Source organism: Argentina anserina, chromosome 6 (genome assembly GCF_933775445.1).
Source record: "Argentina anserina chromosome 6, drPotAnse1.1, whole genome shotgun sequence".
Lineage (NCBI taxonomy): Eukaryota > Viridiplantae > Streptophyta > Magnoliopsida > Rosales > Rosaceae > Argentina > Argentina anserina.
The window spans coordinates 20,328,029-20,343,196 of NC_065877.1; the positions used below are offsets into that span (position 1 = coordinate 20,328,029).

At 38.3% G+C, this 15,168-nt stretch overlaps 2 protein-coding genes across 2 annotated transcripts; one reads left to right on the plus strand and one right to left on the minus strand.

Annotated features, from left to right (window-relative positions):
- Positions 1 to 5,578: 5,578 nt before the first annotated feature.
- On the plus strand, positions 5,579 to 6,292 carry LOC126797022 (uncharacterized). Its single transcript, XM_050523713.1, has 3 exons — positions 5,579 to 5,712; positions 5,792 to 5,836; positions 5,939 to 6,292. Exons 1-3 carry the CDS (start codon positions 5,584 to 5,586, stop codon positions 6,290 to 6,292), a joined length of 528 nt encoding a protein of 175 aa, XP_050379670.1. The 5' UTR covers positions 5,579 to 5,583.
- Positions 6,293 to 10,146: 3,854 nt separating this feature from the next.
- LOC126797978 (ubiquitin-conjugating enzyme E2 36-like) lies at positions 10,147 to 13,550 on the minus strand. The gene is made up of 8 exons (XM_050524776.1): positions 13,404 to 13,550; positions 13,265 to 13,292; positions 12,437 to 12,523; positions 11,826 to 11,884; positions 11,134 to 11,175; positions 10,980 to 11,053; positions 10,646 to 10,743; positions 10,147 to 10,397 (listed from the first exon to the last, which is right to left on the minus strand). The coding sequence occupies exons 1-8, from the start codon at positions 13,437 to 13,439 to the stop codon at positions 10,360 to 10,362; spliced, it is 462 nt and encodes a 153-aa protein (XP_050380733.1). The 5' UTR covers positions 13,440 to 13,550; the 3' UTR covers positions 10,147 to 10,359.
- Positions 13,551 to 15,168: the final 1,618 nt, after the last annotated feature.

The window sequence follows — 15,168 nt, forward strand, 5'->3', positions numbered from 1 at the left end:
ATGCTTGGCAAGAGATTTGAAAATTAAAAGAATTAATAATAGGAAAAATAATGGTTGTTTTTACGTTATTCAATCAGCCACAAGTGAAGCCTACCAAATGTGGTATTGGAAATAGAGATAGATATCTCAAATCCAATCTAGTCTAGTCCTATTAGGATTGGATTTCTTATCCAATCCATGTTACCAAACACAGCCTAGATGTGCTAGTAAAAGGAGTAGTACAATACTGTCAATTTGTAGAAAATGCAGCGGTACAAGATTATTAATTTGTATCAATTCTGTTTTTAAAATGTATGCTTAATGTGCAATTCAAAATACATATGTAGTTTTGATTTTGGATTACTGGTAATAATACAATTAGTCTCTTGACATGCCCCACGTGCGTGATCGATAATGAAAGTTAGAAAAAAAAATAGAAGAACTGTGATTAGAAGTTTAGAACCCATTACCTAAAGTTCCTCCCATATCCAATATTATCTTCTTCTTTTTTTCTCTCTTCTTTATTTATTAATTTACTATTCTAACCATTATCTAATATATTTTAGAATTTTAATTAATGAAGGGTAATTTTGGTATTTTTTGTGTTAGACAATTTCATATGCTAAATTGATTAAGCTAATTACCCTTATAGAACTACCAAATTACCCCTCTTTTTGTAATTACCATTCTTTGATTAAATTGTGTAACATGAGAGAAATCATGCTGCATGGACATTGCGGTAAAATAATAAAAAGAAAATAAACAAGAGAATAAATTGGCCACGCATATGACGGAAATAACTGCATGTGCACGAACATGGGAGGCTATCGAAGTACCGAGCATAGCATCGAACTCAAAGAGAAGAGAAGGGAAAAGTCAGTCTGACGTTTATTCGGATCTCTTTCCTTTCAATGGCAAAACCATCTTCCCTCGAATTTTGTTTTTTGATTTCGTCAAATTATCAGACTACTCCTCTTGCATCTCAATCGATTTTTATTTGGGGGTGTGCAGTTGTACTTCTTCTACATGAAGGGAGAAAATGACATTAAAAAGGGAGCAGCAGAACCAAGTAACAAACCCATTGCTTTCAATCAAATGAGTTTCAGTCTCCTTTTTTCCCTCTTCAAGGAATCGATTTGTATGCATTATAGGTGGGAAGAGGCTAGTAATAGTTTATACCATTCAGCATATGTACAAACCTTGACATTTTTTTTTTGAATAACATGAGAGGTGTAGAATAAAATTTCCATGGAAAATTGGGTCACACTTATTCCTAGTGCGAACCATTTTCGGTTAGTAGAGAAATTCTGCTATGCGTCAAACACACCAGTTGGCATATACGACCAGCCAATCCCGTGCTGACACATCTGCAAAATATTACACGCCAGCATCTTTTTCTGTCCGACAGAAAAGGCTCCAAATTTTGGGTTCCAATTTGATCATCCCGCCTAAAATTTAGGATGATTAGAGTTATCTTGGAATGATAAACGAGTCTAGACCCTTCTTTCCCAATCAATTCACCAACAGCTGATTCTTGCTATTCCATTCAACTTTTAGATTCATTTCATTTCTACGGTGGGTTTTTCAGTTCTTTCTAGGTTTCCAATCCTTTCGTTTTCTTCAGAGATCATCTTCTTCACCATTCGCTTTTTCTGGGTAAGTTCTCTCTTCCTGTAAAGACTTGGCATTGATTTTAGTCAACAGGGTTTGATTTATTCCATTGAATTTTGCTCTTCTTCATTGTACTGTTCTTTATTTGCTTTCACTGATGAATTAGATTTTTTAAGTGCTTTTATCTTAACAAAAAGTCAGCATTTTGAATTAAATTTTCTCAGGCCAGAGATGGAGATGATTACTTGGTTAGCGTTTTGAATTATGCGAGTAGACTGGGCAACATTCTTGCGATTCAAATTCGATTCATGGTTGTCGTTTCGGTTTTATATCTTTGTGATGAATGCTTGGGTCAATTTTGTTCTGGGTGTTTCTGAATTTATTGTGCTGGAGTTAACATGATGCAGGGAATTGTTGAGCATATTCATAATCTAGTAGTTTCATTCTTACTGAGTTATGGTTGCACTTTCTTAAACACATGTTCAATCTGAATTCACTTAATTGTGGGAAGCAATACACAGTTTCATTATTCATAGTCCTTCATTCACCTGTTTTTTCTTCTTGTTTCATCATTTGATATAATCAGCTTAGACATTGATTCAATGAAGCAGGATTGTTGCTCTTCTAGAACAAAGCTACTATTTGCTGGTGAAAATGAGTTTTTGTTTCCTCCCCACCCCATTCTTCTTAGGTTTTTATTTCTAGTTTTCCCAGTTTCCTTGTTGATATCCTATTGATTTTTTCTATCTGTGTACACTAAGGCTGGTGAAAATGAGGTTTGTTTCCTCCCCACCCCCTCATTTTGTATCTCTCGTCTTGTTAGCTATATTTCCAGAAGAACTTTAACCCATCCCCCTATTTCCTTTACTTTTTCTTCTTCTTCCGTATCTTCTTTGATTTCACTCACTCTCAGCATCAATAGTACATGATGACCTTTTCCTCTGTCTTGTTTTCATCAAACAAAAAGTTGTTGCAACCACCACTAGTAATGCTACTGCTAATCAACTGCTTGATCTCTTCAAGGCCATAATCTAATGGAGCCTGGTCATGATCAAGACCAAGACCATTCTCTGACACCATGATTTTCTGATTGTTTGCTTCAGCACCATTATTGTAGTAGTAGTTTTGCAGACACAACTGTACTTCACCATAACCTGTATTGCCATAGCTCCCATCAGAATTGCAGCTAGCTTCAGTAGTGGTACCCCCAAACATCAAGATGTTATCCCTTGCTTGATAATGTTGCATCATGGCTTTACCCAAAAAACTGTCTTGATCTACTTGAAGAGCAGCATTAGTAGTAGTATTAGTAGTAGTAGTAGTAGTATTGGCACCACTTAAAAGACATGCGTCTCATTTCATTTTTGTTGAAAGTAGTCCCATCATTGGTATCAATTTGTGGATATAAATTGTAAACATTGCCTGATCTCTTACTGAATGATTTGTTGGGAACATATAAACTTTCCCTAAGCACAAAATCTGAAATGTTGGAGCACAAATCAGATTGTACTTATTGGTACGAAATGTTGTATCAAAGCATATAACATCCCCAAAACAATCATAATCCAACTGCGCTCTACTATCCCTCCAAAAGAAGTTCGTCATTTGACTATATTGATCTAATTGCATTGAGTAGAAGAAGTTAGGGTCCTCACCTTGTCTGCTCTTGAAATGATTCAGCAAGCTTTGTGCATCACCTGCTTCCAACATCTTTTTTTTTTTCCTTTGCAAGTAGTTATACACGTCTTTCTTCGTGCATCCTACATTTTCTGGACCACCCACTTCATTTGTTATATAGAAAAATGATTTTGTTGGTCATATTCCCGCATTTTTCATAGAGGTAAAAACATGCCCGTAAGCATCAGTTACACTTCGGACTGATCTTAAAAATTGTCTTTCTTCCGGCCTTGCAAGCTCATGGTTATAATCTGAATTGATATGTGATACAGTGTATATACCATCTTTCACAACAAACTATATCATAGCCTTGCAACCCACTCTTGTTTCTAGCTTTCTGTGTTTGTTTGGTTCAAGTTCAACCACATCTTGGTTTAGTGCAAACCCCTCTTTTGAACATACAAACTCTCGTTGACGGATCTTATTTGATGCATCTCTTCGGATATGGCTTTTACGAATACTGAAGCCCTTCCTCAAGCATATGTATTATATAAATTGTAAGCCTCATCATCAGAGTGTACTTGCATTCCCACTTTGAGATCTTCATCATCGATAGATATATCATCCATTCACAAGCCAATTGAATCTATGAAACAACAAAATTAAAGTGTAAGCATTCAAATGAATATATAATATTTTGAGAACTTGTAGCCATAGTAAAATCTTTGCCTGATATATCATGAACGCCAATATTAGACACCGAAGGACCTACAAGATTAACAAATCAAATACGGTAATACACTAACAATGAACAAGTACATTACGATTACATATTTCACAATGAACACAAACTACACCCCTCCTTTAGGGATCTCATTTTTTTCCTCATGTGAGTACATTCAATAAAAACAGTCTATATGTATATATATGGATGCATTGCATCTCCAGGTTGGCAGGATTCTACATTTCAACTAGAAGAGGGACATGTACATATATTTGTGTGGTGACCACTGGACTAGGTTAATAAACAGGTTGATAGAGATGACTTATAATTCTCAAGCTAATTCATTCATAGGTATAGGGAAGTAAATAATTATGCAAATAATAGGAAGAGAGATAAACAGGTAGAGATAAAGAAAGAGAGAAGAGTGTGTGATTGATAGAGAATGATTTCAATTAAGTTCATATAATTCCCAGATTTTTAAAGATTTCAACGTGTTGTTCAACATATTCATACAGTTTGCCATTATTCTATGGTTGTTTTAGCTCACGCTTCTGATTCAGGGTAAGGAAATATGGGAAATGCCTCTTTTCCCTGATTGTTATAGATGTATAAGAACTAATAATTGTTTTGTAAGCAAACACTTCTATTGTAAAAACGTGCAAGAGAGAATGATATAAGGGTCGAACACCATGACAGCCTTGGACCATAAAAGGTGTCATAAAGTGCTGGTAATTGTGATTTCAGTAGTTTTTAATAATCACACTAATAATGTGCAGCCAAACCCCTCATGACTTCCTTCTGCTGGTTAGAAGTAATCCTACTGGTCATAACAATATCATAAGCAAAATATATATGGTTTTGTTTAGCTAGACGGTTTCAAGTGATAGACATGCAAAAGCTACTCATAAGCAATTCATGATTTCTTGGATATTCTATCATCTGGATTTCTTGAAGAGTGATCAATAACTTTCAAGAAACTTATTTTGCCCAATAACTCAAAAATGAAACTTTCAGGAAAGCAAATAAAAAACAGTACAATGAAGAAAAGCAAAATTCAATGGAATAAATCAAACTCAGTTGACTAAAATCAATGCCAAGTCTTTACAGGAAGAGAGAACTTACCCAGAAAAAGCGAATGGTGAAGAAGATGATCTCTGAAGAAAACAAAAGGATTGGAAACCCAGAAAGAACTGAAAAAACCCACCATAGAAATGAAATGAATCTAAAAGTTGAATGGAATAGCAAGAATCAGCTGTTGGTGAATTGATTGGGAAAAAAAGGTCTAGACTCGTTTATCATTCCAAGATAACTCTAATCATCCTAAATTTTAGGCGGGATGATCAAATTGGAACCCAAAATTTGGAGCCTTTTCCGTCGGAGAGAAAAAGATGTTGGCGTGTAATATTTTGCAGATGTGTCAGCACGGGATTGGCTGGTCGTATATGCCAGCTGGTGCGTTTGACGCACGGCAGAATTTCTCCAATTAGTAATATGCCAATAAGCAAACCCAAAGCACGAGACGACACGTGGCGTCCAGCTGGACACGCCAATGGGCAGTTATATAATAGCAGAAGAAGCGTATGATGAAGAAAACGAAAAACGCAGAAAGAGAAATTAGGAGAAGAAGAAGAAGAAGAGAGAAAATCGGAGAGATGTTGATGGAGATGGCGGCGAGCAAAGCTAAGAACAAGTCCTCCAACGTCAAGGTCTCTCTTGAAGATTACCTCCTCCTCCTCCAGTCTGGCTCCCACCACCACCTCACCGTCGCTCACCTCAACCAGGTCTCTCTTCCTCCGATCCTCCTCCTCCCTCAATTTTCATTTCATCTTAAACCGAACTCCATTTTTGATTTCGTTTCAGATCATCAACATGCACGGCTACAAGAAGATCCACAAAGTCCAAAAGGTCGAATCCAATCCCTCACTCTTCTCCGATTTCGTTTCAATTCTGATCTGTTCCAAATTTCAATTTCTTGTTCGCCGTTTTTTCTTTCGTGACTGTGTGTAGAAGCTTCTGAGCGACGCCGTGAACTCGCTGGACCTGGTGAGCCCCTGCCGCTCCACGCTCCACGACTACGTCTCGCCGCCGGTGACCACCAAGGTGGAGGACGTCATGGCTGACCTCACCAACATCAACTGGCAGGAGTGTTGCATTACCTCCATCGACACCCGTTCATCCAACCAGTCTCCTGCTCGCCGAACCGGCGCCGTCCCGTTTCAGCAGTACTCCCCGCCCGCCGCTCCGGTCTCCGCGGCATACAGCGCGATCCTCTCGGCTCCGGCGCCGTCCAAGAAGAGATCGGTGAGGAAGAGGAAGCGCACCGCTCAAGTGGCAGATCTCGTAAATTTCCCATTTCTTTAAGGGTACTTCCGTCTATTAGCTTTTGACCGGTGGAGCACTAGTGTATGCGTAGGGTATTTCTGTCTTTTTCGAAAACATTGGCACTGGATTTTCATTTGCAGTACTGCTTTGGAATATTTCAATTACTTGTAAGAAATTTAAGCTTTTGTTTTTTGGTGTTCATAAAGATCAACAGATAACACTTGGCATTGAAATTGACTCGTAATAGTGATGAGGATTAAGGAATAAAACCCAAAAGTGACACCAAGAACATGATCAATGATCCCCCAATTACCAAAGAAATTAACAGGAACAATCTAAAGCAATATAATTTTCCAATTACAAGTAAATTAATTATCTGAAACCCATTCTAAGAGACTTGGATTTAGAGCTGGTGATGACTGGGATAATGGAATTACTGCCCTCCCGAATTGCTTTCCTTTTTCTAGGATTAGAGGCAGAGGAGGAGGGAGGAGCTGTAGTGGTTGCTCTTGGAATATTTGGTAGGAGTAAATTGGTGTCGAGTTGGTATCGCCAGAGGTAGAGGTTGGTAATGTCAGCGAGAGGCTTCCTCCTCCTCGACCTTAGTCTCTTACATTTCTTCTTCCACGACCCAGACGAAGGCAACGCCCCAGTTTGGGGAAGTGGGTTGGTCGAGTTTGCAATTGAAGAGAACAATGGAGGAGGAGGGGCGTTCTCTTTGTTGCTGTGGATCTGATCACAGCAAGCAATGGCCTCCATTGGGAGAAGGTGCGTGAGATTTGTGAGTGATGGGTTTGGGGAGGTGGAGGAGTTGGGTCTATTTGTAATGTCTGCAAATTTCAATGATTTAGAGTTGGAGGGATGTTTGAAACTTTTCATTGTTTGGGGAATTTTTCAGGTGACGAGTGTGTTGGGTTTTGGAATTTAGTTTGGAGGAGGAGGGAGGTTTTAAAATTTGAGGGCAAAATATTGGAGTGATTCGCGCTTTCCCGGGTTTTTACCAAATTTGGCCAAAATGGCAAAAGCAGAGAGAACACCCCGCCCAGATGGGAATTGCCAAATCCCAAAAACTAATGTGGGATTTTTCAATTTGGCGGCGTTATTGTTAACATCTAGTCAAATGACCACCCTGTCTAATCAAGCAAGTTTTCAAGATCTGTTTTTATTTTATTTTACCAAGTATTGATGATGTTGTACATTTTTGAGAGGGAGGAGATGAAAGAAACTAGAATCCGAAAATGTGAGTCTCCTAAGTCTAGAATTCGTGCATAGAGATGGTCGGCCGGTTGGTCTGGTTTTCAGCATGGACATTGGCTTGGTGAGTACTGTGTCTCGGCTTATGGAGGTAGAAGGTTTTATGTGGTCATTGATGGTCCGACAAGGCTGGTCTAGTCGGTGATGCTTTCTTAGGGTTCACTTTTTGTAGAATAGGGCAGTTGTGGGTCTTGAGTGGGTAACGAAAAACTCGTCTAGACCAGTAATTGAGTGAAACCGTTTAATTTTTAGTTGATAATGAGTGAAATTGTGCAAAGTCACATTGATACAAAATTACATTTGAATGTCATCATGGTCCGACAATATTAATCAAATTATCTATATTAGGACTTAATCCAAACTGTCTTTTTAAAGTGCTTGTTATTGGTCCACATATAATTGGTATAAGACCACAATACAAGTCACAAGTTCAAAAACAAAAACAAAAAAAGATATAAAAAATTTTGAAAAAAAAATTGGTTTTTGCAAAACTTTACATAATAAAATAAGACAAGCGTGTCTTGTGACAATATGCTCAATTAGTTATTATCTACACCAAACAATGCTTTCAATATTTCATTATAAGGTGCGTGGATTGAAATACAAAATTTTAGACGCGTGGATTAGTGCGTATACGGATTGAGTTGTGCAACACATTCATGATCGAGTTTCAAACACCCGCAACGACTCCAACGAGGGTTAGGCCAATACATTGTAAATGGGCTTTCATACTCTATGATGTTGTTAATCAGAAACATGCCAATGCATTGTTGATTGGGTATTCACCCGCTTTCATATTGTCAAGACTTATATACTATTTTTGTTTCTTATACCTAATTGAACAGTTTTGATCATAACATTTTTACTTCTGATGATGCGGCTACCAAAAGAAGGTATCAAATTTAATGACTGGTGCATCAATGTGATATATTCATATCCATAGCCAAGCCAAATCCGCAATTAATTTTAAAACACCATGAAGACATTCTAATGTAATTATGTATTCATCTTTCTTTCTAGCTTATGAGTGATCAACCCTTAAATTAGAAATAAGAATTCAATATGGATGCTATCTGAAATTAAGGCTTTGCTTTGGAGGGGAAGGAGTGAGCGGCTATTTGTAATGTCTGTGTTATCAAAATTTCCAATTCTATTTTGGTGGGATCTTTGAAAATTTTCTATTGTTTTAAAATTTGGACTCACTTGGAATTTTTGACTTTGATTGTTTTGGTTACTGCGTGCTCTTGTTATTTTTTTTTTTGATCAACTTATACCTCATTAACTAAATAACAAAGTTACAACAAGTTTGGATATGTGAGTAGCATATACACTGGAACACACGATTTTAACAAAGAAAATCGCTAATAAAGAAAGACAGACGACAAAGTAAAGGGCTGGAAGTTCCAATGTACAAGTCACATATATTCCTGGAACCTAGAAAAAGAAATAGAAACAGACGAACAACAAACATAAACAATGACTGAGCAAAGTAACTATGTGGATTACATCCGGTGCTCTTGATATTTAAATTCATAATTTTGGTCATGTTGGCACAAGGGATGGAGACTTCAAATTTTTGAGATTGCAAATGCGTTAGTGTAAGAGAGATTCCGGGTCAAATTGGTAATTAAACAGAAAATTAGAAAACTTTGCGTGGGGGATTGGAAGGAGCCGAATCCCCAAGTACAAAAACGTTACCAAATTTGAGGATATAGCTTCCTTGATTGTAATTTACATCTTCAAGGCTTTCAAACCTTTTTTCTGGTTGGTTAAGTCACCAATTATTCGGTTGGCCTACTAAAGATATTTGTGAGAGTTTGAGTCTTTCGTTGTTTAGACAAATCAACATAAACCTGAAGTTACGTTTCAGGCTTTCTAGTCATATATTCGACCTCCATGATTTGATTACGAGTAATCTTTGCACCTCATTTTAAAATTTTACGCTTTCACCAAAATCTACTGAATTTCTCATTCTCAAGGTGACGTGTAAACTATCTTACTTGCGAAAGGTTTTGAAACACTCAATTTGTTGATGCAAAATTCAGACGTTTTCACAGCTGCTACTCATTTTTTAGGCCAACGATTCCTTCACTAATGGAATTGGAAGCCTTTTCTTTTGAGAAGGGATGGAGTTGGAAATGTTGGGAGTCTAAACTCCATTAGGACTCAAGAGACTCGGATATTATTAGAAATATTTGTTTTGAACTAACCATTAATGGCTCTAAATATCATTCACAACTCCTAAAACAATCTCTTTCGTACATACACAAGCACTCATTTGATCACCAAGAAAGGTGAAAAATTGAAAATGCTCGGTGCCTTCGTCTTGCCCGATGCAAGGACTGAGGGGGTATCAAATAGTGCAGTCATCCATTCAATGGCGACCTCCACATCCACTTAAAATCAGAATAATTACACCTTTGATCGTGCCGGCAAGAACAGACGTAAATATGATGCTTAGGCACTAAAATCTTCATGTTAAATACAACCACCAAAAGCTCATAATGGAATCATTTAAGATCTTCGAACAAGAAACTGATGAAATTTTTTACAAGGGATTATAAGCATTGATTTTTTTTTTCTCATGAGATACCTCATCACAATATGGTATGACCACGAGAACCAATTACAACCAACCATGGAATGAAGATCAAAATCAGCATTGGCAACAGCAAGTATATACTTTAAAAGCCATGATTCAGTAAATGAACATCACAGAGAAATGGAAGTGATTATCAACAAACAAGGACTAAAAGTATTCCGGTTTTTACGTGTTTACATTCTAAGAAAGGGGTGTATTCAATTCAACATACAATAGCAAGAATTAAATTTTGAGCAATGAATTCCCTGAATTATTCACCACTTGAATATAAGCGGGTCCACTCCTTGGCTGCAGGATGTAACAAAAAATCAGGAATACAGTCGGTAAAGTAACAAAGGTACCACATATAACAGTAAGGATATGTAACTAATAATTAACAGGCCTAAAACAAAGTGCGAGGTTTATTCTTTGCACTCGATCTCATCAGCCAAGAAACACTAATTATCCATGATAAGCATCTCCTACGTTCACCAATGGAACTTTATGGTTACCACCAGATTCTAAACTATAAGCAGTGCATTATATTTCAAATTTACCTGTCTCAACAGCTTCTGCTTCATTTGACTTCCAGTGCTTTGCGATGTTTTCAGAAAGTGGGTCATCAGGGTTTGGAGCACTAAGAAGTGCTTGAATGCTGATAGTGAGACATAATGTATTATCAGTCTTTTACTACCAGGACATACTACCGTGAAAATACACATGATAACCTACTTCAATTTATCATACGCAACTTAACTTTGAACTACCAAAAAGAACTGTTTCTAACATCCCAATTCAGGAGAGTTAAGATATGCATATAAAAAATGAGGGCAAACTTCTACTTATTCAAATAGATTGAACATCTAAGGTACTAGAAAGGCAAAATGTCACCTCAGAAGTACTGTTCGGATTTGGAGGGCTGGGCTCCATTTGTCTTTCAGAATATCAAGGCATATCCTACCAAGCTGCCAAAGAAAACCACTCTCACTCAGATTCACTTATTAAACAACGAGAAGAAAAAAAAGGAACAGAAGAGGCAACTTGCCTTATCAATGTTAGGATGATATATTTTGGTCAGGAAACGGACCTATTGATAGGAGAAAACAATTAGAGGAAGAGATTAGCATTTGATAATGCGAAAAGACTACAAAAGTTATGATGGGAAACATGGTAGCTTAAAAGACTGATGATTAGAACAGAACATCAAGACTAGCAGATATGTGAGACCGATTTCAGTCAAGTCACAAACCATAATACATTATGGTAAAAAGGAAAGAAAAACAAGGATGGGATTACTTTTTTAAAGGAATAATAATATCCCTAATAACAAATTGCAACAACTTCCATCATGATCAAGTTCCATCATTAAACATGGAATTTCCAAGATCAATCACAAGATTACATTGAGATCACTGACCGACTGGATGAACTTATTGACTACTTCACATACCCTAGAAGCTTTCTACCTAACTGGACGCTTTGGTAATTTCTTATCCTTAATGATTAAATTACTAACATTTTACATCAATCCATCCATCAGAAAAAAGTCACCTTGAGAACTGAACAGAGAGACGTGCATAGTAATTCTTGATGACAACAAATTAGGAAAAGTGGTCAACAGAAACTCTACAGCCTACGGAATGACAGAAGTGCCCTATTCTCAGTGTCAACCAAATGAAGTCCTTAGTATAGGATACCATCATTGTTGATATAAGGCATATAATTGTACATATTTACCTTGGGAGGTGCCATTGGATATTCTTCAGGCAAAAACAACTCCAACTTGAAAACCCCACCTGAGTAGAAACCAACAACCAATTGTGATCTGGATACTATTTATGTCAAAATAAATAAAGAACTTTAGCATCGAAAAAACTAGAGACGGGAGGAAGGCAAAGGTAGCTTGGACCAAATGCTTTGTACCGTATTTGATAAAATAATGATAGGTAGTTTTCCATTTAAATAATTTTTTAGATAGCAAACGACCTTGAAATCATCCCTATCTGTGTACTATTAGATTATGCTTAAATTTTCATACTCTTAACAGGTATACAAATGTGTACCTACCAAGCAATTATAACATTAATTTCAGAAGCAAATGTGATACAAATGTTTTGTGTCATAGTGAATGATCGTTAACTTTCTATGTAAATAGCTGTTTCACACTTGACTTGAGAATGACGGATTTCTATTTTTAATGTTGATCCCAAAAACAGTAGTGCCAAACTGCCAATGGATATACAAAAGATAGTTGTTATTTACAATATAAAACCTGTATAACAATTTTGCACTGAAAAGAGAGAAGAGTAAAGAAAAATCCTTTAGAGAAACAATGTGTGGCTAACCACCTTCATATGGAGACTGAGCTGGACCAAGAATCATCACATTAAAGTAGCGCATGTTTTCTTCTGAAGGAGAAGCACTAATCCCCGGAGCTGTAAAAAAAATAGAATCCTCAGATCAGCTTTGAAAGTTATACTACTGTCAGTAGTCAGTACTCAGAATCACAACCCCAAAATTACAAGGACTGATAAAAATTAACCATCAATTAATAAGATGTCACTAACTAAAGTGATCACAATAAATTTGATCCTGGAGTATTGATAATCCGGCGGATGCAATGTACACGGTGCCAGGTCAAAGTTTAATTTATATTTCTATTTTGTTTAAATAGAAAATGCAGTGTCGGGTTGTATGCAAGGGGACAGCCAGTAGTCATCAACTCCACACTCAAGTGCAGACATCTGAAACATATATGATGCCTGCCTAGTGTCTCATACAACAGGTTTTTTATTTCCCATAAACACTTTCGGCAAGTTCGAATGCAATTTTTAGATGTTTCCACTGTTATAAACTCAATGTCATCTAACTAAAGTAACAAATGCAGAGAGAAGCATCATTGAATCACTTGCCAGACAGAATCTAGATATTTCTAATAATCAAAAGCAGGTATTTTCTTGTTTGAATTAGAATCTAAAACAGATTTCATTGATGTCTTGACCTTAAATTGCTTAAACCCCAGGTTATTAATAGTTTCTTATCAACCTAAATCTGCGCAGTAACTTATTAGAATAATCTAAGGCTTACTTTAGCCGATTTAAATCCCCTAATTAATGCTTAAACCAAAGTTTAGTGTACAAAATCATGCAGTGAGAGAGAGAGAGAAAGAGGTATACCTGGTTCGCTGAGAAGCCTCTGAGTCTCCTATTGAACCCAGAAAGAGTCAAATAAACACGAAATCAAAAGCAGAAAACGAAAAGACGAGAAAGGATTGCTGTAAAACGAAAGATCGGAGGGTTTAGAAGTGAGGAGCACCTTGATGATTCGTCGAGGGAGATTGCTATTCGCCATGATGAAGACGGACGAACCTTCTCCTCTCCTCTAGAAGATTCGAGAGACGGAGTCGGAATCAGAGAGAGAGAGCTCTGAGAACAAATGAAGCTGAAAGAAACCCAAAATGATGAAGACGACGGGTAAGAGTGGTTTTCAACTTCAACTTTCTTCTATTTGCATTTCGCACCCGCAACTTTATTTAACTTTGACCTTTCTTATTTTCTTTGCACTTGAAGAAAAGGGTCCTTTTACCGTTCTCAATTTCTTAACAGTTATTAGCTACTGGATGGTAAAAGATGATGTGGGCACCCAAGCACAATATCATCTAAAAATTTGACTAGTTTCAAAATATTGCTATTTATGAGGTATAAACCAAAATGTGTTCCGGGAGAATTACCATTCTACCCTTGTGTGTGTCTTAGCCTAATAGGTTTCATGTTAGGAGATAGATTAGCATCTCCGTAATAGATAAAGACTCTGAATCCTACGGGATTGTGGTTTTGTAATGCCTATATATAGGCCCCCATATCATTCAATAATACATAATTATTTCATCCTGAAACACATTGCTCTAAAACCCTGAACTTTTAGAGCCCTAGAATTTTTTTTCTCTTCTCCACCGCCGGCCGCCGTCGTCTCCGGCCTCCGGCATCTCCTCGCCGGCGCTCCTCGTCGGCGCAGCCCCTGCTCGCCGTTGTTGCAGCCCCCCCCCCCCCCCCCGCTGCTACCCCTGCAGCCCCGCATCCCTGTGCGCAGCCAGCCTTGTTGCCCCTGCAACTTCTGCCTTGCTGCCCTGCACGCAGCCCCTGCAGGCCCTGCTCGCTGCCCCCCGTGCATCACCCCTGCATCGCAGCCCCTCCAGGCCCTGCTCGCTGTCCCTGCACGCACGCACGCAGCCCCGCACGCAGCCCTGCACGCTGCCCCTGTATCACCCCTGCATGCACCCATGCAGCCCCCGCATCGCAGCCGCCTACAGCCCCGCACGCAGCCCCTACACGCACGCTCACGACACCTGCAGCCTCGCTCGCGACCCCTGCAGCCCCTGCGACCCCCCTGCTGCCCCTGCACGCAGCCCCCGCAGCCCCGCAGGGTCTCTTCCGCATTCGCTCCGCAAAAATATCTTTTTGTCCCGCAAGACCCCGCATCAGAGGATTCAAAATTGCTCCTCCCGCATATCTACGCAAGAAACGCGAACTGCACAAGCAAACTCTTCGCTCAAGAGAAGCTACTCCCGTCTTCTCTACCCTTTTGGGCCTATGGCCTGCCGAGCACAATAGCACTTTGGGCTTCATACTATATTTGTTTTCCTTTTCCTTTTTCCTATTTCATTATTTGAATGTTCATTGGCACGCTTTTATTTCTAACGATATTTCACGTGCTCATATAGGTAAAATCATTGCTCGTCGTACTATGGTGATGACATTCATGCCGAGATGGATGATACTTTTGTCATCTACATGCGATTTTGATCGTATCCTCCCAAGATTTTATGTCATCGGACGACGATCGAAAATGATTTCATCAAGCAACTTCATGCATGACGATCGATTTGCAGAGCAAGTTAATTATATGCGGTCTATTTGGCAAACCAACAAGTATGTTTTTCTTAAAGTTGCTGCTTTTGAACATATATATATAAATTATCGGGCGCTATTAGCATTTTTCATGTCTTCTTTTCCGGCCTTTCTTATAACGCCGATGAGACCAAAGAGGGATATGATTCCCCTCTTGGTCGACGTTTTTTCGT

Bases quoted from the DNA above. Each gene is read 5' to 3' on its own strand.
- LOC126797022 (XM_050523713.1), top strand. From the start codon at position 5,584: ATGTTGATGGAGATGGCGGCGAGCAAAGCTAAGAACAAGTCCTCCAAC. The intron at 5,713-5,791 runs GTCTCTCTTCCT...ATTTCGTTTCAG, and splicing joins CCGTCGCTCACCTCAACCAG to ATCATCAACATGCACGGCTA. The intron at 5,837-5,938 runs GTCGAATCCAAT...GACTGTGTGTAG, and splicing joins AGATCCACAAAGTCCAAAAG to AAGCTTCTGAGCGACGCCGT.
- LOC126797978 (XM_050524776.1), bottom strand. From the start codon at position 13,439: ATGGCGAATAGCAATCTCCCTCGACGAATCATCAAG. The intron at 11,176-11,825 runs GTAAATATGTAC...TCCTATCAATAG, and splicing joins ATCCAATGGCACCTCCCAAG to GTCCGTTTCCTGACCAAAAT. The intron at 11,054-11,133 runs GCAAGTTGCCTC...TTTCTTTGGCAG, and splicing joins ATCATCCTAACATTGATAAG to CTTGGTAGGATATGCCTTGA.